The sequence below is a fragment of the Salmo salar genome, chromosome 25 (genome assembly GCF_965601325.2).
Source record: "Salmo salar chromosome 25, fSalSal1, whole genome shotgun sequence".
NCBI lineage: Eukaryota > Metazoa > Chordata > Actinopteri > Salmoniformes > Salmonidae > Salmo > Salmo salar.
In genome coordinates, this window is record NC_138315.1 from 49,025,459 (window position 1) to 49,052,500 (window position 27,042).

Sequence of the window (27,042 nt, forward strand, 5' to 3'; positions counted from 1 at the left end):
GGAAGCGAGAAGTAGAAAGGGATTAGAGACATATAGAGAGTAGAGGGTCACTTACAGGCCATAGGCAGAGTTGATGTCCAGGCTGGTGATCTGCTGGGGGGGCTCTCTATCCACCCACTGCAGCTGCACCACCAACTCAGCCTGGTACCCCGGGGGCATCCGCACTGGACGATTCTTCACCCTGACATACAGAGAGAGATTGGGGAGATAGAGGGGAAAGAGAGTTTGAAAGTTACTGTAGAAGGAGAAGGAGAGTTTCGCCGTAAAACAATTTTACCATCACAGCGACACCTTGGTAGACCCTGTTGAGGTGCCTGACAGAAGTGACTCACTTGAGGTAGTGGAGGCTGTCTTGTGAGTCATTGCCGGGGCTACCGGGCATCTGGGGGGAGTGGGAACTGGGGTCCGAGCAACACGGGTTGTTCTCCGTCTCTGATGGGGAGATGACGTCCTCGGAATCAAACTGCAGACGCACTTCTAGTGACTGTCAATTAGATTATATTATATTGGATTTATTATCTTGCCACAGGGGGAAAATGTGTTTGGTCATGTGCTTCAAAAGACAAAAGACAATACAATTCATAAATACTGTAGTAAAAAAAGAGTAGAATATACTATAGTAATTACTGTAGTGTTTAGCAGACTGTAGTATACTATAGTAATTACTGTAGTGTTTTGCAGACTGTAGTATACTATAGTAATTACTGTAGTGTTTTGCGGACTATGGTATACTAAAGTATTTATTGTAGTGTTTTTTCAGACTGTAGTATACTATAGTAATTACTGTAGTGTTTTGCAGACTGTAGTATACTATAGTAATTACTGTAGTGTTTTGCGGACTATGGCATACTATAGTATTTACTGTAGTGTTTTTTCAGACTGTAGTATACTATAGTAATTACTGTAGTGTTTAGCAGACTGTAGTATACTGTAGTATTTACTGTAGTGTTTAGTAGACTGTAGTATACTGTAGTATTTACTGTAGTGTTTAGCAGACTGTAGTATACTATAGTAATTACTGTAGTGTTTTGCAGACTGTAGTATACTATAGTAATTACTGTAGTGTTTTGCGGACTATGGTATACTATATTATTTACTGTAGTGTTTTTTCAGACTGTAGTATACCATAGTAATTACTATAGTGTTTTGCAGACTGTAGTATACTATAGTAATTACTGTAGTGTTTTGCAGACTGTAGTATACTATAGTATTTACTGTAGTGTTTCGCAGACTGTAGTATACCATAGTAATTACTGTAGTATTTTGCAGACTGTAAAATACTGTAGTGTTTTGCGGACTATGGTATACTGTAGTATTTACTGTAATGTTTTTTCAGGCTGTAGTATACTGTAGTATTGACTATAGTGTTTTTGTGGATATTACTGTAGTATTTACTGTAGTGTTTTGCAGACTGTAGTATACTGTAGTATTTACTCTAGTGTTTCTGGAGACATTACTGTAGTTTTTACATAAGAGTTTTCATTTACTATCTTTGACATTGAAGTGGGGGGGGGCTTTCTCCTTGATAAAACCAACTGGACAAGATGCTAAAAGAGCACATTTTGCATAACCTGTTGGTAGGTAGGACTGGGTTCAGAGCTTATGCTGTATTCTATAGGAACAAAATGTATGGTCTATACTGGTCATGTAGGTTTCTCACTTACGGGTGGCACAAATTGGGATATCGGGGAGGGGAAGGGGCAGGGTATATGCAAATTAGAATACTGTAGTACTACCTATAATTAAAAAAGTGTGCGGACTGTACTGTTTTTGCGGATATTTCTGTAGTATTTACTACAGTGTTTTTGTGTGGATAATACTGCAGTATTTACTATGCTACAGTATACTACAACATTCTATAGTAAGTACTATACATGACCGAGGGATACTATAGTGTGTAGTATATATAGCATTATATAGTATACTACAGTTTACTACATAATTATATAGTAAGTACTGTAGTATTATATAGTAAACTGTAGTATTTGTTTTATGTGGGTAGGCTACATATTTACTTGTTACTGTTATCTTTTATTTTTATCCATAATTTTTGAAACTGCACTGTCGGTTAGGGGCTCGTAAGTAAGCATTTCACTGTAAGGTCTACACCTGTTGTATTCGGCACATGTGACTAATACAATTTGATTGATTTGATTTACAGTGAAAGTATTTACAGTGAAACACACACACACACACTGTACATACAAAGATCAGCTTTGACTGCACACACAAACACACACCTTGTCATTCACAACAAGCACACCTCATTCAACAAGTAAACCAATCATCAAGTATTTTATAAGTTGAATCAGCTGTACTGACTGGGGAAGCGGGTTAGGAAACATCTCTCATCCACTCACCACTATCTCTGTGTTGGCTTCGTGTTTGCTGAAGCGGTAGAGGATGACGTGGGCAGAGATGCCCACCACACAGAAGAGACGGCTCTGTGGGCACCAGCTGACCATCTGAATGGCGTAAGGGTCCTCCTCTACCAGCTCGACCGCCCGGCCTTCACCCGCATTGGGGTTCTCAAACACCTTAGACGTCTTCAACTTGTACAGCATCTGGAGCGTAACTGGTCACACAAAGAGTCTAGTTTATAAATGCATAAATTGAGTTCTTATGTAATTAGAATCAGTGTTCTTGATAAGAATTAGAGTAGTGTTAGAGTTGTCGATACTATAGTAGTGATAGTATTGTTGAGTATTGCCAATGCTATAGTGGTGTACGTATTGTCGAGTATTGTCGCTACTATTGCGGTGCCAGTATTGTCGAGTATTGCCGACACTATAGTGGCGATAGTATTGCCGATAGTATCGTAGCGCTAGTATTTTCGAGTGTTGGCGATAATATACCAGCGCTAGTACCGTCGAGCATTGTTGATCATATAGAAGTGTTAGTATTGTTGAGTAGCGCCGATAATATAGTGGTGTTAGTATTGACGAGTATTGCCGATAATATGGTAGCAATAGTATTGTTGATAATATACTAGTGCTAGTATTGTCGAGTATTGCCGATAATATAGACGTGCTAGTATCGCTGAGTATTGCCGATAATATAGTAGTGTTAGTACTGTGGAGTACTGTTGATAATATAGTAGTGTTAGCACCGGTGAGTATTGTGATAATATAGCAGTGATAGTATTGTTGATATTATAGCGACGATAGTATTGTTGAGTATTGGCGATAATATAGTAGTGTTAGTATTGTCGATAATACAGCAGTGCTAGTATTGTTGATAATATAGTAGTGTTAGTACGGTCGGGTATTGTTAATAATATAGCAGTGCTGGTATTGTTGATATTATTGTAGTGCTAGTAGTGTCGAGTAGTGCCGATATTATAGCAGTGTTAGTATTGTTGAGCATTGTCGATAATATGGTGGTGTCAGTATTGTTGATAATATAGTAGTGTTAGTATTGTTGATAATAGAGTAGTGCTGATTCTTGTTGATAATATAGTAGTGCTAGTGTTGTTGGGTATTGTCGATAATATAGTAGTGTTAGTATTTTTGAGTATTGTTGATATTATAGTAGTGTTAGTATTGTTGACAATATAGTATTGTCGAGCATTGTTGATAATATAGTAGTGTTAGTACTGTTGCTTATTGTTGCTAATATAGTAGTGCTAGTATTGTTGAGTATTGTCACTACTATAGTAGTGTTCGTATTGTTGATAATATAGTATTGTCAAGTATTGTTGATAATATAGTAGTGCTAGTATTGTTGAGTATTGTCACTACTATAGTAGTGTTTGTATTTTTGATATTATAGTAGTGCTAGTGTTGTCACGTATTGTCAATATTATAGCAGTGTTAGTATTGTTGAGTATTGTTGATAATATGGTGATGTCAGTAGTGTCGATATTATAGTAGCGCTAGTATTGTCGATAATATAGTATTGTTGAGTATTAATGATAATATAGTAGTTTTAGTATTGCTGATAATAGAGTAGTGTTGAGTACTGTTGATACTATAGTAGTGGTAGTATTGGCGAGCATTGTTGATATTATAGCGGTGCTAGTACTGACGGTAATATAGTATTGTTGAGTATTGTTAATGATATAGTAGTGCTAATATTGTTGAGTATCGTTAATACTATGGTATTGTTGATACTGTAGTAGTGTTAGTATTGCTAATAATATAGTATTGTTGAGCATTGCTGGTACTATAGTAGCACCAGTATTGTTAATAATATAGTATTGTTGCGTATTGTTGATACTATAGTAGTGTTAGCATTGTTGATAATATAGTATTGTTGAGTATTGTTGATACTATAGTAGTGCTATCATTGTTGCTAATATAGTACCGCCGAGTATTGGCAATACTATAGTATTGTTGATACTATAGCAGCGCTGGTATTGCTGATATTATAGTATTGTTGAGTATTGTTGATACTAGAGTAGTGTTAGTATTTTTAATAATATAATAATATAGTATTGTTGAGATTATAGTAGTGTTAGTATTGTTGCTATTATAGTAGTGTTAGTATCGTTGATAGTATAGTAGTGTTAGTATTGTTGATATTCAACATAAGAACAGGAGGGAGAGAGTGAACTTACTTGCAGAAGCGTCCCAAAACTTTACGGTTCCGTCTGCGTGTCTGCATAAAGAATAAAAGACAGGGGAAAAGGTCAAGACAACGGTCCGTGTCCAATACTGAATGAAACTCACTCTACTGCTTTTATCAACGACAAACACAAGGGGAGCAGAGGAAAACTGTATTACTTCCTGTCTTTAATGAATAGAACCAGCCGCTGCGTGTTAGTTCACACACTTTGACAACAAAGTCTCCAACAGTACGGAACCCACCGACTCACCCTGTGACGATGACCTCTGGGTAGGTCTGTGAGCCTAACGTCCACGTACCGCCACTCACTGGCCACTCCTGTCAGGAATAAGACAGTCGGTCATGGACTGAAAAGTTCCAGAACGGAAGTGATTTTTTTTTAAATGTATTTTTGCTTTAGTTTTACTTTGTCATTGTCTGGCCTATGACCTGTAGCGTACCTTGTGGCTGTAGCCGGTCTTCTTCTGCTTGGCTCCTACGGAGTAGAGGACTGGGATGATGTCCGGGGGACACTCGGCGAAGTAGGCCGTACAGGTGACAGGAGACTCGTGGATGTCCATGGGGTATGGGTTCTCAAAGATGGGGAAACTGCAAAGGGAGAGGGGAAAGAAAAGTTATATAATGTGCATGTCGCGTTCTCACAGGGAAATAGGGGGGGGGGGGGGGGGGGGGGGTGTGTGTGTGTGTGTGTGTGTGTGTGTGTGTGTGTGTGTGTGTGTGTGTGTGTGTGTGTGTGACTGCTACGGAACGTTATCACCAACCTATTGAAATGACAAATAAGCAAAAGGTCCAATATGCTCGAACTGTGAATAGTGTAGTTTGTGGATATCTAATGGGCATTTGATGGATATTTCAACACTTTGGTGGTAGCAGAGCAGAACACCACCCAAGACACCCAAGACAGCAGTTAACTGTCCAAGCACTATTCCATATCAACGTTGTAATCATGTAAACACAGATTGTTGTGATGTGGTGGGATGCTGTCTGGGACTATTATAGTTGTGATGTGGTGGGATGCTGTCTGGGACTATTTTAGTTTCATGTGGTGGGATGCTGTCTGGGACTATTATAGTTTTATGTGGTGGGATGCTGTCTGGGACTATTATAGTTTTATGTGGTGGGATGCTGTCTGGGACTATTATAGTTTTATGTGGTGGGATGCTGTCTGGGACTATTATAGTTGTGATGTGATGGGATGCTGTCTGGGACTATTATAGTTTTATGTGGTGGGATGCTGTCTGGGACTATTATAGTTTTATGTGGTGGGATGCTGTCTGGGACTATTATAGTTTTATGTGGTGGAATGCTGTCTGGGACTATTATAGTTTTATGTGGTGGGATGCTGTCTGGGACTATTATAGTTTTATGTGTTGGGATGCTGTCTGGGACTATTTTAGTTTTATGTGGTGGGATGCTGTCTGGGACTATTATAGTTGTGATGTGGTGGGATGCTGTCTGGGACTATTATAGTTGTGATGTGATGGGATGCTGTCTGGGACTATTATAGTTGTATGTGGTAGGATGCTGTCTGGGACAATTATAGTTGTATTTGTGATGTGTTGATAGAGGAATGTTATTCCCCCTGGTGATGTCTAACATTTGGCCTGACGGTGACACCTAGACAGCTGTGAGAAGATGGAGTCACATCTAGTCACATCAGGAGGTGACAGCCTGGTTTCCTATGGACCACAGCAGGAGCCTGTGTGTGTGTGTGTGTGTGTGTGTGTGTGTGTGTGTGTGTGTGTGTGTGTGTGTGTGTGTGTGTGTGTGTGTGTGTGTGTGTGTGTGTGTGTGTGTGTGTGTGTGTGTGTGTACATACTTGCTCTGTGTCAGATCAACCATGATGAAGTCCTTTTCTAAAAGCAGCACCACTGCATAGGGATCCTGGATCTCTGTAGAAAGTATCACAGAGAACAAATACATTAAATACATACACAAGAATAAAAATGAAATATACTGTATGTTTATATATCTCCACAGAGTAACATATGTGTGTATTTGATGTATGTTATATATATATGTATATATGTATGTTCCTCTGTTCTCCACAGGTGTGTGACAGACAAAACAGAGAGAGTCATTAAGGTCTCACAGTGACACTCGTTACCATCTCGTTACAAGGAAGGAAGGAAGGAAGGAAGGAAGGCAGGGATGGTTGGCGAGAGGGAGAGGGAGAAAGAGGGAGGGAGAGAGAGAGGAAGATAGGGGATGGAGGGAGGGCGAGAAAGACAGTGAGAGAGGGAGGGAGAGAAAGAAAGCGAGGGAGGGAGGGAGGGAGGGAGGGAAAGAGAGTGAGGGAGGGAGGGTGAGAAAGAGAGCGAGGGAGGGAGGGTTGGATGGAAAGAGAGAGAGAGAGAGAGAGAGAGAGAGAGAGAGAGAGAGAGAGAGAAAGAGAGAGAGATTTTACTTAATCCTTCAAACCCCAGCTAATGACTATTGCCCCTCAACTCACCGTTGGAGTATGGGGTGTCACAGAGCACCATGAACTCTACGATAGGGTGGTCCATCTCCAGCACCGTGACGGCCTTGCCATGCATGATGGTCAGGGTGGGTCTCCGCCCCCCAACCTTGTCGTACGACAGACCCCCAGAAAAGATGATGTAGGGCTCACTGCTGTGGAAACAGAGAAGATGCCATAGGGCTCACTGCTGTGGAAACAGAGTAGATGCCATAGGACTAATTGCTGTGGATACAGAGAAGGTGCCGTAGTGCTCACTGCTGTCCCAGTCTAAAGTGGGGGTCACTGTCCCAGTCTAAAGTGGGGGTCACTGTCCCAGTCTAAAGTGGCGGCTCACTGTCCCAGTCTAAAGTGGCTGTCACTGTCCCAGTCTAAAGTGGGGGTCACTGTCCCAGTCTAAAGTGGGGGTCACTGTCCCAGTCTAAAGTGGGGGTCACTGTCCCAGTCTAAAGTGGGGCTCACTGTCCCAGTCTAAAGTGGGTGTCACTGTCCCAGTCTAAAGTGGGTGTCACTGTCCCAGTCTAAAGTGGCTGTCACTGTCCCAGTCTAAAGTGGGTGTCACTGTCCCAGTCTAAAGTGGGTGTCACTGTCCCAGTCTAAAGTGGGGGTCACTGTCCCAGTCTAAAGTGGGTGTCACTGTCCCAGTCTAAAGTGGCTGTCACTGTCCCAGTCTAAAGTGGGGGTCACTGTCCCAGTCTAAAGTGGGGGTCACTGTCCCAGTCTAAAGTGGGTGTCACTGTCCCAGTCTAAAGTGGGTGTCACTGTCCCAGTCTAAAGTGGGTGTCACTGTCCCAGTCTAAAGTGGGTGTCACTGTCCCAGTCTAAAGTGGGTGTCACTGTCCCAGTCTAAAGTGGGTGTCACTGTCCCAGTCTAAAGTGGGTGTCACTGTCCCAGTCTAAAGTGGGTGTCACTGTCCCAGTCTAAAGTGGGTGTCACTGTCCCAGTCTAAAGTGGGTGTCACTGTCCCAGTCTAAAGTGGGGCTCACTGTCCCAGTCTAAAGTGGGGCTCACTGTCCCAGTCTAAAGTGGGTGTCACTGTCCCAGTCTAAAGTGGGGGTCACTGTCCCAGTCTAAAGTGGGTGTCACTGTCCCAGTCTAAAGTGGGTGTCACTGTTCCAGTCTAAAGTGGGGGTAACTGTCCCAGTCTAAAGTGGGTGTCACTGTCCCAGTCTAAAGTGGGGCTCACTGTCCCAGTCTAAAGTGGGTGTCACTGTCCCAGTCTAAAGTGGGTGTCACTGTCCCAGTCTAAAGTGGGGGTCACTGTCCCAGTCTAAAGTGGCTGTCACTGTCCCAGTCAAAGTGGGGGTCACTGTCCCAGTCTAAAGTGGGGGTCACTGTCCCAGTCTAAAGTGGGTGTCACTGTCCCAGTCTAAAGTGGGTGTCACTGTCCCAGTCTAAAGTGGGGGTCACTGTCCCAGTCTAAAGTGGGTGTCACTGTCCCAGTCTAAAGTGGGGCTCACTGTCCCAGTCTAAAGTGGGTGTCACTGTCCCAGTCTAAAGTGGGTGTCAGTGTCCCAGTCTAAAGTGGGGGTCACTGTCCCAGTCTAAAGTGGCTGTCACTGTCCCAGTCTAAAGTGGGGGTCACTGTCCCAGTCTAAAGTGGGGGTCACTGTCCCAGTCTAAAGTGGGTGTCACTGTCCCAGTCTAAAGTGGGTGTCATTGTCCCAGTCTAAAGTGGGTGTCACTGTCCCAGTCTAAAGTGGGGGTCACTGTGCCAGTCTAAAGTGGGTGTCACTGTCCCAGTCTAAAATGTCTGTCACTGTCCCAGTCTAAAGTGGGGGTCACTGTCCCAGTCTAAAGTGGGGGTCACTGTCCCAGTCTAAAGTGGGTGTCACTGTCCCAGTCTAAAGTGGGTGTCACTGTCCCAGTCTAAAGTGGGTGTCACTGTCCAAGTCTAAAGTGGGTGTCACTGTCCCAGTCAAAAGTGGGGGTCACTGTCCCAGTCTAAAGTGGGTGTCACTGTCCCAGTCTAAAGTGGGGGTCACTGTCCCAGTCTAAAGTGGGGGTCACTGTCCCAGTCTAAAGTGGGTGTCACTGTCCCAGTCTAAAGTGGGTGTCACTGTCCCAGTCTAAAGTGGGTGTCACTGTCCCAGTCTAAAGTGGGTGTCACTGTCCCAGTCTAAAGTGGGGGTCACTGTCCCAGTCTAAAGTGGGTGTCACTGTCCCAGTCTAAAGTGGGTGTCACTGTCCCAGTCTAAAGTGGGTGTCACTGTCCCAGTCTAAAGTGGGGGTCACTGTCCCAGTCTAAAGTGGGTGTCACTGTCCCAGTCTAAAGTGGGTGTCACTGTCCCAGTCAAAAGTGGGTGTCACTGTCCCAGTCTAAAGTGGGTGTCACTGTCCCAGTCTAAAGTGGGTGTCACTGTCCCAGTCTAAAGTGGGGGTCACTGTCCCAGTCTAAAGTGGCTGTCACTGTCCCAGTCTAAAGTGGGGGTCACTGTCCCAGTCTAAAGTGGCTGTCACTGTCCCAGTCTAAAGTGGGGGTCACTGTCCCAGTCTAAAGTGGGTGTCACTGTCCCAGTCTAAAGTGGGTGTCACTGTCCCAGTCTAAAGTGGGGGTCACTGTCCCAGTCTAAAGTGGCTGTCACTGTCCCAGTCTAAAGTGGGGGTCACTGTCCCAGTCTAAAGTGGGTGTCACTGTCCCAGTCTAAAGTGGGGGTCACTGTCCCAGTCTAAAGTGCGTGTCACTGTCCCAGTCTAAAGTGGGTGTCACTGTCCCAGTCTAAAGTGGGTGTCACTGTCCCAGTCTAAAGTGGTGGTCACTGACCCAGTCTAAAGTGGTTGTCACTGTCCCAGTCTAAAGTGGGTGTCACTGTCCCAGTCTAAAGTGGGGGTCACTGTCCCAGTCTAAAGTGCGTGTCACTGTCCCAGTCTAAAGTGGGTGTCACTGTCCCAGTCTAAAGTGGGTGTCACTGTCCCAGTCTAAAGTGGTGGTCACTGACCCAGTCTAAAGTGGTTGTCACTGTCCCAGTCTAAAGTGGGTGTCACTGTCCCAGTCTAAAGTGGGTGTCACTGTCCCAGTCTAAAGTGGGGGTCACTGTCCCAGTCTAAAGTGGGTGTCACTGTCCCAGTCTAAAGTGGCGTGTCACTGTCCCAGTCTAAAGTGGGTGTCACTGTCCCAGTCTAAAGTGGGTGTCACTGTCCCAGTCTAAAGTGGGGGTCACTGTCCCAGTCTAAAGTGGGGGTCACTGTCCCAGTCTAAAGTGGGTGTCACTGTCCCAGTCTAAAGTGGGTGTCACTGTCCCAGTCTAAAGTGGGGGTCACTGTCCCAGTCTAAAGTGGGTGTCACTGTCCCAGTCTAAAGTGGGTGTCACTGTCCCAGTCTAAAGTGGGTGTCACTGTCCCAGTCTAAAGTGGGTGTCACTGTCCCAGTCTAAAGTGGGGGTCACTGTCCCAGTCTAAAGTGGGTGTCACTGTCCCAGTCTAAAGTGGGTGTCACTGTCCCAGTCTAAAGTGGCTGTCACTGTCCCAGTCTAAAGTGGGTGTCACTGTCCCAGTCTAAAGTGGGGGTCACTGTCCCAGTCTAAAGTGGCTGTCACTGTCCCAGTCTAAAGTGGGGGTCACTGTCCCAGTCTAAAGTGGGGGTCACTGTCCCAGTCTAAAGTGGGTGTCACTGTCCCAGTCTAAAGTGGCTGTCACTGTCCCAGTCTAAAGTGGGTGTCACTGTCCCAGTCTAAAGTGGGTTTCACTGTCCCAGTCTAAAGTGGGGGTCACTGTCCCAGTCTAAAGTGGGGGTCACTGTCCCAGTCTAAAGTGGGTGTCACTGTCCCAGTCTAAAGTGGGTGTCACTGTCCCAGTCTAAAGTGGGGGTCACTGTCCCAGTCTAAAGTAGGGGTCACTGTCCCAGTCTAAAGTGGCTGTCACTGTCCCAGTCTAAAGTGGGGGTCACTGTCCCAGTCTAAAGTGGGTGTCACTGTCCCAGTCTAAAGTGGGTGTCACTGTTCCAGTCTAAAGTGGGTGTCACTGTCCCAGTCTAAAGTGGGGCTCACTGTCCCAGTCTAAAGTGGGGGTCACTGTCCCAGTCTAAAGTGGGTGTCACTGTCCCAGTCTAAAGTGGCTGTCACTGTCCCAATCTAAAGTGGGTGTCACTGTCCCAGTCTAAAGTGGGTGTCACTGTCCCAGTCTAAAGTGGGGGTCACTGTCCCAGTCTAAAGTGGGGGTCACTGTCCCAGTCTAAAGTGGGGGTCACTGTCCCAGTCTAAAGTGGGGGTCACTGTCCCAGTCTAAAGTGGGTGTCACTGTCCCAGTCTAAAGTGGGGGTCACTGTCCCTGTCTAAAGTGGCTGTCACTGTCCCAGTCTAAAGTGGGGGTCACTGTTCCAGTCTAAAGTGGGTGTCACAGTCCAAGTCTAAAGTGGGGCTCACTGTCCCAGTCTAAAGTGGGTGTCACTGTCCCAGTCTAAAGTGGGTGTCACTGTCCCAGTCTAAAGTGGGGGTCACTGTCCCAGTCTAAAGTGGGTGTCACTGTCCCAGTCTAAAGTGGGTGTCACTGTCCCAGTCTAAAGTGGGGGTCACTGTCCCAGTCTAAAGTGGCTGTCACTGTCCCAGTCAAAGTGGGGGTCACTGTCCCAGTCTAAAGTGGGGGTCACTGTCCCAGTCTAAAGTGGGTGTCACTGTCCCAGTCTAAAGTGGGTGTCACTGTCCCAGTCTAAAGTGGGTGTCACTGTCCCAGTCTAAAGTGGGGGTCACTGTGCCAGTCTAAAGTGGGTGTCACTGTCCCAGTCTAAAGTGGGGGTCACTGTCCCAGTCTAAAATGTCTGTCACTGTCCCAGTCTAAAGTGGGTGTCACTGTCCCAGTCTAAAATGGGTGTCACTGTCCCAGTCTAAAGTGGGTGTCACTGTCCCAGTCTAAAGTGGGTGTCACTGTCCCAGTCAAAAGTGGGGGTCACTGTCCCAGTCTAAAGTGGGTGTCACTGTCCCAGTCTAATGTGGGTGTCACTGTCCCAGTCTAAAGTGGGTGTCACTGTCCCAGTCTAAAGTGGGTGTCACTGTCCCAGTCTAAAGTGGGGGTCTCTGTCCCTGTCTAAAGTGGGTGCTCACTGTCCCAGTCTAAAGTGGGTGTCACTGTCCCAGTCTAAAGTGGCTGTCACTGTCCCAGTCTAAAGTGGCTGTCACTGTCCCAGTCTAAAGTGGGTGTCACTGTCCCAGTCTAAAGTGGGGGTCACTGTCCCAGTCTAAAGTGGCTGTCACTGTCCCAGTCTAAAGTGGGGGTCACTGTCCCAGTCTAAAGTGGGGGTCACTGTCTCAGTCTAAAGTGGCTGTCACTGTCCCAGTCTAAAGTGGATGTCACTGTCCCAGTCTAAAGTGGCTGTCACTGTCCCAGTCTAAAGTGGGTGTCACTGTCCCAGTCTAAAGTGGGTGTCACTGTCCCAGTCTAAAGTGGCTGTCACTGTCCCAGTCTAAAGTGGCTGTCACTGTCCCAGTCTAAAGTGGGTGTCACTGTCCCAGTCTAAAGTGGGGGTCACTGTCCCAGTCTAAAGTGGCTGTCACTGTCCCAGTCTAAAGTGGGGGTCACTGTCCCAGTCTAAAGTGGGGGTCACTGTCTCAGTCTAAAGTGGGTGTCACTGTCCCAGTCTAAAGTGGATGTCACTGTCCCAGTCTAAAGTGGCTGTCACTGTCCCAGTCTAAAGTGGGTGTCACTGTCCCAGTCTAAAGTGGGTGTCACTGTCCCAGTCTAAAGAGGGTGTCACTGTCCCAGTCTAAAGTGGGTGTCACTGTCCCTGTCTAAAGTGGCTGTCTCTGTCCCAGTCTAAAGTGGGTGTCACTGTGAGTACTTGACTCACATTTTCTTAATTTGCTTTTCTATACAGTTGAAGTCAGAAGTTTACATACACTTAGGTTGGAGTCATTAAAACACGTGTTTCAACCACTCCACAAATTTCTATAGTTTTGGAAAGTCGGTTAGGACATCTACTTTGTGCATGACACAAGTAATTTTTCCAACAACTGTTTACAGACAGATTATATTACTTATAATTCACTTTATCACCATTCCAGTGGGTCAGAAGTTTACATACACCAAGTTGACTGTGCCTTTAAACAGCTTGGAAAATTTGCTGAAAATGATGTCATGGCTTTAGAAGCTTCTGATAGGCTAATTGACATCATTTGAGTCAATTGGAGGTGTACCTGTGGATGTATTTCAAGGCCTACCTTCAAACTCAATGCCTCTTTGCTTGACATCATGTGGAAATCAAAAGAAATCAGCCAAGACCTCAGAATAAAAACTGTAGACCTCCACAAGTCTGATTAATCCTTAGGAGCAATTTCCAAATGCCTGAAGGTACCACGTTCATCTGTACAAACAATGGTACGCAAGTATAAACACCATTCGACCACGCAATCATCAAACCGCTCAGGAAGGAGAAGTGTTCTGTCTCCTAGAGATGAAAATACTTTGGTGCGAAAAGTGCAAATCAATCCCAGAACAACAGCAAAAGACCTTGTGATGATGCTGAAGGAAACAGGTACAAAAGTATCTATATCCACAGTAAAACGAGTGCTATATCGACATAACCTGAAAGGCCGCTGTTCCAAAACCACCATAAAAATGCCAGACTACGGTTTGCAACTGCACATGGGGACAAAGATCGAACTTTTTGGAGAAATGTCCTCTGGTCTGATGAACATCGTTATGTTTGGAGGAAAAAGGGGGAGGCTTGCAAGCTGAAGAACACCATACCAACCGTGAAGCACGGGGGTGGCAGCATCATGTTGTGGGGGGTGCTTTGCTGCAGGAGGGACTGGTGCACTTCACAAAATAGATGGCATCATGAGGAGAGAGAATGATGTGGATATATTAAAGCAACATCTCAAGACATCAATCAGGAAGTTAAAGCTTGGTCGCAAATGGGTTTTCCAAATGGACAATGACCCCAAGCATACTTCCAAAGTTGTGGCAAAATGGCTTAAGGACAACAAAGTCAAGGTATTGGAGTGGCCATCACAAAGCCCTGACCTCAACCCTATAGAAAATTTGTGGGCAGAACTGAAAAAGAGTGTGCGAGCAAGTATACCCATAAACCTGACTCAGTTACACCAGCTCTGTCAGGAGGAATGGGCCAAAATTCACCCAACATATTGTGGGAAGACTATCCGAAACATTTTACCCAAGTTAAACAATTTAAAGGCAATGCTACCAAATACGAATTGAGTGTATGTAAATGTCCGACCCACTGGGAATGTGATGAAAGCTGAAAAAAATCATTCTCTCTACTATTATTCTGACATTTCACATTCTTAAAATAAAGTGGTGATCCTAACTGACCTATGACAGGAATCTTTACTAGGATTAAATGTCAGGAATTGTATAAAACTGAGTTGAAATGTATTTGGCTAAGGTGTATGTAAAACTTCCAACTTCAACTGACAACAAAGATCATGAATCTCGATAGGAAGTTCAGAGGCTCTCCTCTCAATCCCGTGGGTGGAGATATGAAATGCTTTTAAAAGGCTCCCTGTACTGTTAATTGTCTTCTGGTGTGATATAAAGCCTGCAGATGGATGACTCAGACCTATCTGGAACATGTTCATACTGAGTTTCATTTCAGAAGCACATCAAAATAGTTTTGGGCAAATACAAACATTGAAAATTTAAATTAATTTGCACTACACGAGGACTGCTTTTGACATTAATTTGTTTGGTGCAATATCAAAGAGAACTTCTCTGTATTTGAGGGTGAATGGAAAAGAGGGCAAAAACATTTATCTAAACACTTCCTAGAAAATGGGTTATGACTAATGTGTCCCCGCTAGCGGGACAACTTCCGGTGAAACTGGAGGGCGAACAATTGAAATAAATAATCATAAACATTATGTATATTAAACATTTAGGTACATACAAGTGTCTTATATCGGTTGAAAACTTAAATTTTTGTTAACCTAACTGCACTGTCCGATTTACAGTAGCTATTACAGCGAAAGCATACCATGCGATTGATTGAGGATGGCGCCCAACATCAAAATATTGTTCCACTGGCACAGGTTTCATAAATTTACAAATAGCGATTAAATATTCACTTACTTTTTGAAAATCTTCCTCTGATTTGTCATCCAAAGGGTCCCAGCTATAACATGTAGTGTCATTTTGTTAGATAAAATCCTTCTTCTAATCCCAAAAAGGCTGTTTAGTTGGCGTCGTCGATTTGAGTAATCCACTCGTTCAACATGCAAAGAACGGAATCCAAAAATCTACCTCTAAACTTTGTTTCAGCAAGTCAAAATATGTTTCTAGTTACTTCTCAGATACCCTAAAATGTAATCAAACTATAATATTTCTAACTGAAAGAAGTATGTTCAAAAGGAAAACAATTTTAGCAGGTGCGTTCTGTCTTCATCGCGCGAGCATACACACATTTCCAAGACTGTGTCCCTGTACTGAAACTCATATTTCTTATTAGTTTTGGAAGTTACAACCCTGAAACCTTGAACATAGACTGCTGACACCCTGTAGAAGCCATAGGATTTGCATCCTGGGAGCTAGAATTGAGTATGCCCCAGAATCTGGTTGGTTTTTCTTTGGATTTTCTCCTACCATATTTATTGTGTTATATTCTCCTACATTATTTTACAATTTCTACAAACTGCAAAGTGTTCTTTCCAATGGTACCAATTATATGCATATCCTGGCTTCAGGGCCTGAGCAACAGGCAGGTTACTTTGGGCACATAAATCAAAGTGGAAATTGAGAAAAAAGGGTCCTAGCCCTATGAAGTTAGAGACACATGGTTTACCTGTTACATGCTTCTGGTTTACCTGTTAGAGGCTCATGGGTTACCTGTTTCTGGAGGTCTTGTATTCCACCTTGAGGATGGGCTTACACGACTCCTTCCTCCCTTCCTTCAGTATCTTCCCTAGGGGAGACGAGAAAAGGGAACATCTCAAAAAGTGGACTATCCCTTTAAATGTTTACAGTTTTTATACTTTGATAATAAGAGTTATTAGAATCTCTCAGTCTTTCAAATCACTGTCATCAACTGTAATTCTAAACTGATCAAACTGTAATGGAATTTAGTAATACAGTAGAATAACCTCTGTGTGAGTTTGCATATTCTGTTCAACAACACATTTTGTCTCTTTTCCTCATCAAAGCATCTGTTTCTATCTAATTCCTATGCTAACTGTGATTAACAAGCTGGGGAGTGGAGGGAAGTAGAATAGAACATGTTGAATAATGTGGCGGCGGTGGGTGACCTAGATGTAAGTCGTTTACAATGTTTACCTCTTCTGAAGTCTACTGTATGTACAGTGGTTCTTCATTTAAAAGTTTTGAGTTTATGCCGCTACAGTTTCTGGTAGATGGTGACAGATTGTGGTAAATTGCATCATTCTGGCAACAATGGCTGACACTTAAAATAACTTGCCATAGAATTCGGCGGCACCCTGCAAGATGTGCTGTAGTACGCCGCCACTTGTAAAGGAAGAACCACTGTAAGGCAGTATACCTCCCTCTGGGATCTGACCTGGCATATCATCCAGGATACTGGGTTCATCTCTTACGGTATTCATGACAAAACATCCTTCTCAAAATACAGTGTAAACAGCTAATAAGCCTACATATGAAACAGAAAATGCAGTTTAAACAGCTAATAAGCCTACATATGAATCAGAAAATGCAGTTTAAACAGCTAATAAGCCTACATATGAAAGAGATAATACAACCTCAAGTCATAATAATCTACATCGAGCAGAGCAGAGAAGAACAGAACAGAGCAGAACCAAAACAGAGCAGAATAGAGCAGAGCAGAACAGAGAAGAACCAAAACAGAGCAGAGAAGAACAAAACAGAACAGAGCAGAACTGAGCAGGGTAGAACTGAGCAGAACAGAGCAGAACACAAAGCAGAACAGAGTAGAGCAAAACAGAGCAGAAAAGAACAGAGCAGAACCAAACAGAACAGAGCGGAAAACAGCAGAACACAGAGTAGAACAGAGCAGAACAGATCAGACTAGAACAGAACAGAACAGAGCAGAACAGAGTAGAGCAGAGCAGAACAGAACAGACACAGAGCAGAAAAGACACAGAGCAGAGTAGAACAGAGTAGAACAGAGCAGAACATAGCAGAAAAGAACACAGCAGAACACAGGGCAGAACAGAGCAGAACAGAGCAGAACAGAGCAAATCAGAGTAGAACAGAACACAGCAGAACATAGGGCAGAACAGAGCACAACAGAGCAGATCAGAACAGAGAAGACACAGAGCAGAACAGAACATAGCGGAATAGAACAGAGTCAAAGTAGAATGTCTCTTGCTGAGGTGAAAGAAGAATCTCTCGCTCTCTCTCTGACCTGCCTAGTCATATAAAGTAAAATAAAATAAAATAAAATAAAAATAATTGCCCACTGTTCCAGTCCTATTAGCCCACTGCTCCAGTACTATTAGCCCATTTCTCCAGTCCTATTAGCCCACTGCTCCAGTCCTATTAGCCCACTGCTCCAGTCCTATTAGCCCACTGCTCCAGTCCTATTAGCCTATTAGCCCACTATCTCCAGTCCTATTAGCCCACTGCTCCCATCCTATTAGCCCACAGCTCCAGTACTATTAGCCCACTTCTCCAGTCCTATTAGCCCACTGCTCCAGTCCTATTAGACCACTGCTCCAGTCCTATTAGCCCACTGCTCCAGTTATTTAGCCCACTGCTCCAGTCCTATTAGCCCACTGCTCCAGTCCTATTAGCCCACTACTCCAGTCCTATTAGCCCACTGCTCCTGTCCTGTTAGCCCACTCCTCCAGTCCTATTAGCCCACTGCTCCTGTCCTGTTAGCCCACTCCTCCAGTCCTATTAGCCCACTGCTCCAGTCCTATTAGCCCACTGCTCCAGTTCTATTAGCCCACTGCTCCAGTCCTATTCGCCCACTGCTCCAGTCCTATTAGCCCACTGCCCCAGACCTATTAGCCCACTGCTCCAGTCCTATTGGCCCACTGCTCCAGTCCTATTAGCCCACTGCTCCAGTCCTATTAGCCCACTGCTCCAGTCCTATTAGCCTATTAGCCCACTATCTCCAGTCCTATTAGCCCACTGCTCCAGTCCTATTAGCCCACCGCCCCAGTCCTATTAGCCCACTGCTCCAGTCCTATTAGCCCACTGCTCCAGTCCTATTAGCCCACTGCTCCAGTCCTATTAGCCCACTGCTCCAGTTCTTTTAGTCCACTGCTCCAGTCCTATTAGACCACTGCTCCAGTCCTATTAGCCCACTGCTCCAGTCCTGTTAGCCCACTCCTCCAGTCCTATTAGCCCACATGCTCCATTCTTATTAGCCCACTGCTCCAGTTCTATTAGCCCACTGCTCCAGTCCTATTCACCCACTGCTCCAGACCTATTAGCCCCTTGCTCCAGTCCTATTAGCCCACTGCTCCAGTCCTGTTAGCCCGCTGCTCCAGTCCTATTAGCCCGCTGCTCCAGTCCTATTAGCCCGCTGCTCCAGTCCTATTAGCCCACTGCTCCAGTCCTATTAGCCCCCTGCTTCAGTCCTATTTGCCAACTGCTCTAGTCCTATTAGCCCACTGCTCCAGTTCTATTAGCCCACTGCTCCAGTCCAATTAGCCCACTGCTCCAGTTCTATTAGCCCACTGCTCCAGTCCTATTAGCCCACTGCTCCAGTTCTTTTAGCCCACTGCTCCATTCCTATTAGCCCACTGCTCCATTCCTATTAGCCCACTGTTCCAGTCCTATGAGCCCACTGCTCCAGTACTATAAGCCCCCTGCTCCATTCATATTAGCCCACTGCTCCAGTCTTATTAGCCCACTACTCCAGTCCTATTAGCCCACTGCTCCAGTCCTGTTAGCCCACTGCCCCAGTCCTATTAGCCCACTGCTCCAGTCCTATTAGCCCACTGCTCCAGTTCTATTAGCCCACTTCTCCAGTCCTATTAGCCCACTGCTCCAGTTCTTTTAGCCCACTGCTCCAGTCCTATTAGCCCACTGATCCAGTCCTATTAGCCCACAGCTCCAGTTCTATTCTCCAGTCCTATTAGCCCACTGCTCCAGTCCTGTTAGCCCACTGCCCCAGTCCTATTAGCCCACTGCTCCAGTCCTATTAGCCCACTGCTCCAGTCCTATTAGCCCACTGCTCCAGTCCTATTAGCCCACTGCTCCAGTTCTTTTAGCCCACTGCTCCAGTCCTATTAGCCCACTGCTCCAGTCCTATTAGCCCACTGCTCAAGTTCTATTCTCCAGTCCTATTAGCCCACTGCTCCAGTCCTGTTAGCCCACTGCCCCAGTCATATTAGCCCACTGCTCCAATCCTATTGGCCCACTGCTCCAGTCCTATTAGCCCACTGCTCCAGTCCTATTAGCCCACTGCTCCAGTCCTATTTGCCCGCTGCTCCAGTCCTATTAGCCCACTGCTCCAGTTCTATTAGCCCACTGCTCCAGTCCTATTAGCCCACTGCTCCAGTTCTTTTAGCCCACTGCTCCATTCCTATTAGCCCACTGTTCCAGTCCTATAAGCCCACTGCTCCAGTACTATAAGCCCACTGCTCCAATCCTATTAGCCCACTGCTCCAGTCCTATTAGCCCACTGCTCCAGTCCTATGAGCCCACTGCTCCAGTCCTATTAGCCCACTGCTCCAGTCCTATTAGCCCACTGCTCCAGTTCTATTAGCCCACTGCTCCAGTTCTTTTAGCCCACTGCTCCAGTTCTATTAGCCCACTGCTCCAGTCCTATTAGCCCACTGCTCCAGTCCTATTAGCCCACTGCTCCAGTCCTATTAGCCCGCTGCTCTAGTCCTATTAGCCCACTGCTCCAGTCCTATTAGCTCCCAGCTCCAGTCCTATTAGCAACTGCTCCAGTCCTATTAGCCCCCTGCTCCAGTTCTATTAGCCCACTGCTCCAGTCCTATTAGCCCACTGCTCCAGTTCTATTAGCCCACTGCTCCAGTCCTATTAGCCCCCTGCTCCAGTCCTATTTGCCAACTGCTCTAGTCCTATTAGCCCACTGCTCCAGTTCTATTAGCCCACTGCTCCAGTCCAATTAGCCCACTGCTCCAGTTCTATTAGCCCACTGCTCCAGTCCTATTAGCCCACTGCTCCAGTTCTTTTAGCCCACTGCTCCATTCCTATTAGCCCACTGCTCCATTCCTATTAGCCCACTGTTCCAGTCCTATGAGCCCACTGCTCCAGTACTATAAGCCCCCTGCTCCATTCATATTAGCCCACTGCTCCAGTCTTATTAGCCCACTGCTCCAGTCCTATTAGCCCACTGCTCCAGTTCTTTTAGCCCACTGCTCCAGTCCTATTAGCCCACTGCTCCAGTCCTATTAGCCCACTGCTCCAGTTCTATTCTCCAGTCCTATTAGCCCACTGCTCCAGTCCTATTAGCCCACTGCTCCAGTCCTATTAGCCCACAGCTCCAGTTCTATTCTCCAGTCCTATTAGCCCACTGCTCCAGTCCTGTTAGCCCACTGCCCCAGTCCTATTAGCCCACTGCTCCAGTCCTATTAGCCCACTGCTCCAGTCCTATTAGCCCACTGCTCCAGTCCTATTAGCCCACTGCTCCAGTTCGTTTAGCCCACTGCTCCAGTCCTATTAGCCCACTGCTCCAGTCCTATTAGCCCACTGCTCAAGTTCTATTCTCCAGTCCTATTAACCCACTGCTCCAGTCCTGTTAGCCCACTGCCCCAGTCATATTAGCCCACTGCTCCAATCCTATTGGCCCACTGCTCCAGTCCTATTAGCCCACTGCTCCAGTCCTATTAGCCCACTGCTCCAGTCCTATTTGCCCGCTGCTCCAGTCCTATTAGCCCACTGCTCCAGTTCTATTAGCCCACTGCTCCAGTCCTATTAGCCCACTGCTCCAGTTCTTTTAGCCCACTGCTCCATTCCTATTAGCCCACTGTTCCAGTCCTATAAGCCCACTGCTCCAGTACTATAAGCCCACTGCTCCATTCCTATTAGCCCACTGCTCCAGTCCTATTAGCCCACTGCTCCAGTCCTATGAGCCCACTGCTCCAGTCCTATTAGCCCACTGCTCCAGTCCTATTAGCCCACTGCTCCAGTTCTATTAGCCCACTGCTCCAGTTCTTTTAGCCCACTGCTCCAGTTCTATTAGCCCACTGCTCCAGTCCTATTAGCCCACTGCTCCAGTCCTATTAGCCCACTGCTCCAGTCCTATTAGCCCGCTGCTCTAGTCCTATTAGCCCACTGCTCCAGTCCTATTAGCTCCCAGCTCCAGTCCTATTAGCAACTGCTCCAGTCCTATTAGCCCCCTGCTCCAGTTCTATTAGCCCACTGCTCCAGTCCTATTAGCCCACTGCTCCAGTTCTATTAGCCCACTGCTCCAGTCCTATTAGCCCACTGCTCCAGTTCTTTTAGCCCACTGCTCCAGTTCTATTCTCCAGTCCTATTAGCACACTGCTCCAGTTTTATTAGCCCACTGCTCCAGTCCTATTAGCCCACTGCTCCAGTCCTAATAGCCGCCTGCTCCAGTCCTATTAGCCAACATGCTCCAGTCCTATTAGCCCACTGCTCCAGTTTTATTAGCCCACTGCTCCAGTTCTTTTAGCCCACTGCTCCAGTCCTATTAGCCCACTGCTCCAGTCCTATTAGCCCACTGCTCCAGTTCTATTCTCCAGTCCTATTAGCACACTGATCCAGTCCTATTAGCCCACTGCTCCAGTCCTGTTAGCCCACTCCTCCAGTCCTATTAGCCCACTGCTCCAGTCCTATTAGCCCACTGCTCCAGTTCTATTAGCCCACTGCTCCAGTCCTGTTAGCGTACTGCTCCAGTCTTATTAGCCCGCTGCTCCAGTCCTATTAGCCCGCTGCTCCAGTCCTATTAGCCCACTGCTCCAGTTCTATTAGCCCACTGCTCCAGTCCAATTAGCCCACTGCTCCAGTTCTATTAGCCCACTGCTCCAGTCCTATTAGCCCACTGTTCCAGTTCTTTTAGCCCACTGCTCCATTCATATTAGCCCACTGTTCCAGTCCTATTAGCCCACTGCTCCAGTACTATAAGCCCCCTGCTCCATTCATATTAGCCCACTGCTCCAGTCTTATTAGCCCACTGCTCCAGTCCTATTAGCCCACTGCTCCAGTTCTATTAGCCCACTGCTCCAGTCCTATTAGCCCACTGCTCCAGTTCTTTTAGCCCACTGCTCCAGTCCTATTAGCCCACTGCTCCAGTCCTATTAGCCCACTGCTCCAGTTCTATTCTCCAGTCCTATTAGCCCACTGCTCCAGTCCTGTTAGCCCACTGCCCCAGTCCTATTAGCCCACTGCTCCAGTCCTATTAGCCCACTGCTCCAGTCCTATTAGCCCACTGCTCCAGTCCTATTAGCCCACTGCACCAGTTCTATTAGCCCACTGCTCCAGTCCTGTTAGACTACTGCTCCAGTCTTATTAGCCCGCTGCTCCAGTCCTATTAGCCCGCTGCTCCAGTCCTATTAGCCCACTGCTCCAGTTCTATTAGCCCACTGCTCCAGTCCAATTAGCCCACTGCTCCAGTTCTATTAGCCCACTGCTCCAGTCCTATTAGCCCACTGCTCCAGTTCTTTTAGCCCACTGCTCCATTCCTATTAGCCCACTGCTCCATTCATATTAGCCCACTGTTCCAGTCCTATGAGCCCACTGCTCCAGTACTATAAGCCCCCTGCTCAATTCATATTAGCCCACTGCTCCAGTCTTATTAGCCCACTGCTCCAGTCCTATTAGCCCACTGCTCCAGTTCTATTAGCCCACTTCTCCTGTCCTATTAGCCCACTGCTCCAGTTCTTTTAGCCCACTGCTCCATTCCTATTAGCCCACTGCTCCATTCCTATTAGCCCACTGTTCCAGTCCTATAAGCCCACTGCTCCAGTACTATAAGCCCACTGCTCCATTCCTATTAGCCCACTGCTCCAGTCCTATTAGCCCACTGCTCCAGTCCTATGAGCCCACTGCTCCAGTCCTATTAGCCCACTGCTCCAGTCCTATTAGCCCACTGCTCCAGTTCTATTAGCCCACTGCTCCAGTTCTTTTAGCCCACTGCTCCAGTTATATTAGCCCACTGCTCCAGTCCTGTTAGCTCACTGCTCCAGTCCTATTAGCCCACTGCTCCAGTCCTATTAGCCCGCTGCTCTAGTCCTATTAGCCCACTGCTCCAGTCCTATTAGCTCCCAGCTCCAGTCCTATTAGCCAACTGCTCCAGTCCTATTAGCCCACTGCTCCAGTTCTATTAGCCCACTGCTCCAGTCCTATTAGCCCGCTGCTCTAGTCCTATTAGCCCACTGCTCCAGTCCTATTAGCCCCCTGCTCCAGTTCTATTAGCCCACTGCTCCAGTCCTATTAGCCCACTGCTCCAGTTCTATTAGCCCACTGCTCCAGTCCTATTAGCCCACTGCTCCAGTTCTTTTAGCCCACTGCTCCATTCCTATTAGCCCACTGCTCCATTCCTATTAGCCCACTGCTCCAGTCCTATTAGCCCACTGCTCCAGTTCTATTCTCCAGTCCTATTAGCACACTGCTCCAGTCCTATTAGCCCACTGCTACAGTTCTTTTAGCCCACTGCTCCAGTTCTATTAGCCCACTGCTCAAGTCCTAAAAGCCCACTGCTCCAGTACTATAAGCCCACTGCTCCATACCTATAAGCCCACTGCTCCAGTCCTATTAGCCCACTGCTCCAGTTCTATTCTCCAGTCCTATTAGCACACTGCTCCAGTTTTATTAGCCCACTGCTCCAGTCCTATTAGCCCACTGCTCCAGTCCTAATAGCCCCCTGCTCCAGTCCTATTAGCCAACATGCTCCAGTCCTATTAGCCCACTGCTCCAGTTTTATTAGCCCACTGCTCCAGTTCTTTTAGCCCACTGCTCCAGTCCTATTAGCCCACTGCTCCAGTCCTATTAGCCCACTGCTCCAGTTCTATTCTCCAGTCCTATTAGCCCACTGATCCAGTCCTATTAGCCCACTGCTCCAGTCCTGTTAGCCCACTCCTCCAGTCCTATTAGCCCACTGCTCCAGTCTTATTAGCCCACTGCGCCAGTTCTATTAGCCCACTGCTCCAGTCCTATTAGCCCCCTGCTCCAGTCCTATTAGCCCACTGCTCCAGTCCTGTTAGCCTACTGCTCCAGTCTTATTAGCCCGCTGCTCCAGTCCTATTAGCCCGCTGCTCCAGTCCTATTAGCCCACTGCTCCAGTCCTATTAGCCCCCTGCTCCAGTCCTATTAGCCAACTGCTCCAGTCCTATTAGCCCACTGCTCCAGTTCTATTAGCCCACTGCTCAAGTCCTAAAAGCCCACTGCTCCAGTACTATAAGCCCACTGCTCCATACCTATAAGCCCACTGCTCCAGTCCTATTAGCCCACTGCTCCAGTTCTATTCTCCAGTCCTATTAGCACACTGCTCCAGTTTTATTAGCCCACTGCTCCAGTCCTATTAGCCCACTGCTCCAGTACTAATAGCCCCCTGCTCCAGTCCTATTAGCCAACATGCTCCAGTCCTATTAGCCCACTGCTCCAGTTTTATTAGCCCACTGCTCCAGTTCTTTTAGCCCACTGCTCCAGTCCTATTAGCCCACTGCTCCAGTCCTATTAGCCCACTGCTCCAGTCCTATTAGCCAACTGCTCCAGTTCTATTAGCCCACTGCTCCAGTCCAATTAGCCCACTGCTCCAGTTCTTTTAGCCCACTGCTCCAGTCCTATTAGCCCACTGCTCCAGTCCTATTAGCCCACTGCTCCAGTCCTATGAGCTCACTGCTCCAGTTCTATTCTCCAGTCCTATTAGCACACTGCTCCAGTCCTATTAGCCCACTGCTCCAGTTCTTTTAGCCCACTGCTCCAGTCCTATTAGCCCACTGCTCCAGTCCTATTAGCCTATTAGCCCACTATCTCCAGTCCTATTAGCCCACTGCTCCAGTCCTATTAGCCCACTGCTCCAGTCCTATTAGCCCACTGCTCCAGCCCTATTAGCCCACTGCTCCAGTCCTATTAGCCCACTGCTCCAGTCCTATTAGCCCACTGCTCCAGTTCTATTAGCCCACTGCTCCAGTCCTATTAGCCCACTGCTCCAGTCCTATTAGCCCACTGCTCCAGTCCTATTAGCCCACTGCTCCAGTTCTATTCTCCAGTCCTATTAGCCCACTGCTCCAGTCCTATTAGCCCACTGCTCCAGTTCTTTTAGCCACTGCTACAGTCCTATTAGCCCACTGCTCCAGTCCTATTAGCCCACTGCTCCAGTCCTATTAGCCCACTGCTCCAGTCCTATTAGCCCATTGCTCCAGTTCTATTAGCCCACTGCTCCAGTCCAATTAGCCCACTGCTCCAGTTCTTTTAGCCCACTGCTCCAGTCCTATTAGCCCACTGCTCCAGTCCTATTAGCCCACTGCTCCAGTCCTATGAGCTCACTGCTCCAGTTCTATTCTCCAGTCCTATTAGCACACTGCTCCAGTCCTATTAGCCCACTGCTCCAGTTCTTTTAGCCCACTGCTCCAGTCCTATTAGCCCACTGCTCCAGTCCTATTAGCCTATTAGCCCACTATCTCCAGTCCTATTAGCCCACTGCTCCAGTCCTATTAGCCCACTGCTCCAGTCCTATTAGCCCACTGCTCCAGCCCTATTAGCCCACTGCTCCAGTCCTATTAGCCCACTGCTCCAGTCCTATTAGCCCACTGCTCCAGTCCTATTAGCCCACTCCTCCAGTCCTATTAGCCCACTGCTCCAGTCGTGTTAGCCCACTGATCCAGTCCTATTAGCCCACTGCTCCAGTCCTATTAGCCCACTGCTCCAGTTCTTGTAGCCCACTGCTCCAGTCCTATTAGCCCACTGCTCCAGTCCAATTACGTATCCTCAGTATGACAGACAGACACACAGACAGACTGTGTGTGTCCTTCCTGTGGGGCTGAGCTCTGAGCAGACAGACAATGCTGGAGTCTTCCATGAGATAGTTCAAAGGGTCAATGAATTCCGCCTACACACAGACCAGTCCATCACAGTCACAGACAGCCAAGGCCGTGGCAGAGAAGCAGAGTTTTCTCATCACAATCAGAGCTCAAAGAGTATTCAGCAAACATCTGACATGAGTTAGTACGTGTGTGTTTGTTTGTTTACGTGTGTGTGTGTTTGTGTACGTGTGTGTGTGTGTTTCACCATGAGGATATGTGATCTGAATAGGCCTGGCTGTGTTCCTCAGGTTCCACATAGTCAGGCTGCCGTCTGAGTGGCTACACATGAACTGCTTCCCTTCATGGTGCCAGCTCACAGAATGGATAGCCTGGAGGGAGAGAGAATTAAAGTTAGACAGAGGGAGGGAGGGAGGAGGGGATTGTGAGGGTAGAGAGAGAGAGAGAGAGAGAGCTTTAAAGGATAGATTCAGGGAGGGAGGAGGGCAATGTTAGGAGGGAGAGAGGAAGATATGTTAAGGGTAGAGAGAGGGAGGGGAATGTGGAAACTCTCCTACCTGCATTGGTGCCCCATGTGAGGACAGAATGCACCCCTTCACCCAGGGTTAACCTAGTACCTAAATCAAATCAGTGCTGTCCCTAAACTACTTTGGAACTAAATGAGAGTGAAAACGGATAGAGCTGGACTGATTAAAACTGTGAGCAGGATCAATACCACTTCAAACAGATAACTAGAAATAGAACCGGAGAGGTACAGGGATGGAGGGGAGGGGAAACTAAGGAAATGGACAGTCGTACATGTAACATTCAAATTATTACACAGTAAAAGTAAATAATGCAATCCAATTAGGCTTACGTTCCTTCCCTAGAGTCAACACACACACAGAGATAATGTTTACCTGCATAGTAACTATTTGATATTAAACTGATTATGGCAGAAGGCAAGTAAACACCTTACTCTGCTTATCTTATTTGGTGTAAGGTCAAAATCGAGAGTATAGCATACGTTGATTAAAACACCTGGTTTTCTGAGAAATTATTAGGACATGTAAACACCTTAATTAATCGGAGTTCAGGCAGTGTAATTGATCTGAGCATGTGCTAGCACCAGCCGAGCTGCCTAGCACCAGCCAAGCGAGCTAGCACCAGCCGAGCGGCCTAGCACCAGCCGAGTGAGCTAGCACCAGCCAAGCGGCCTAGCACCAGCCAAG

At 46.8% G+C, this 27,042-nt stretch overlaps 1 protein-coding gene across 1 annotated transcript in view; it reads right to left on the reverse strand.

Annotated features, from left to right (window-relative positions):
- Positions 1-27,042, reverse strand: part of LOC106586892 (syntaxin-binding protein 5-like) — a 196,981-nt gene that overhangs the window by 74,768 nt on the left and 95,171 nt on the right. Inside the window, exons 7-16 of the mRNA XM_082969242.1 lie at positions 26,079-26,202; positions 15,798-15,873; positions 7,019-7,179; positions 6,386-6,458; positions 5,007-5,154; positions 4,817-4,884; positions 4,559-4,599; positions 2,361-2,575; positions 333-484; positions 56-181 (exon numbers count right to left, since the gene is read on the reverse strand). Of these exons, the coding sequence (XP_082825368.1) occupies positions 56-181; positions 333-484; positions 2,361-2,575; positions 4,559-4,599; positions 4,817-4,884; positions 5,007-5,154; positions 6,386-6,458; positions 7,019-7,179; positions 15,798-15,873; positions 26,079-26,202 (1,184 nt within the window). The remainder of the gene's footprint in view (positions 1-55; positions 182-332; positions 485-2,360; positions 2,576-4,558; positions 4,600-4,816; positions 4,885-5,006; positions 5,155-6,385; positions 6,459-7,018; positions 7,180-15,797; positions 15,874-26,078; positions 26,203-27,042) is intronic.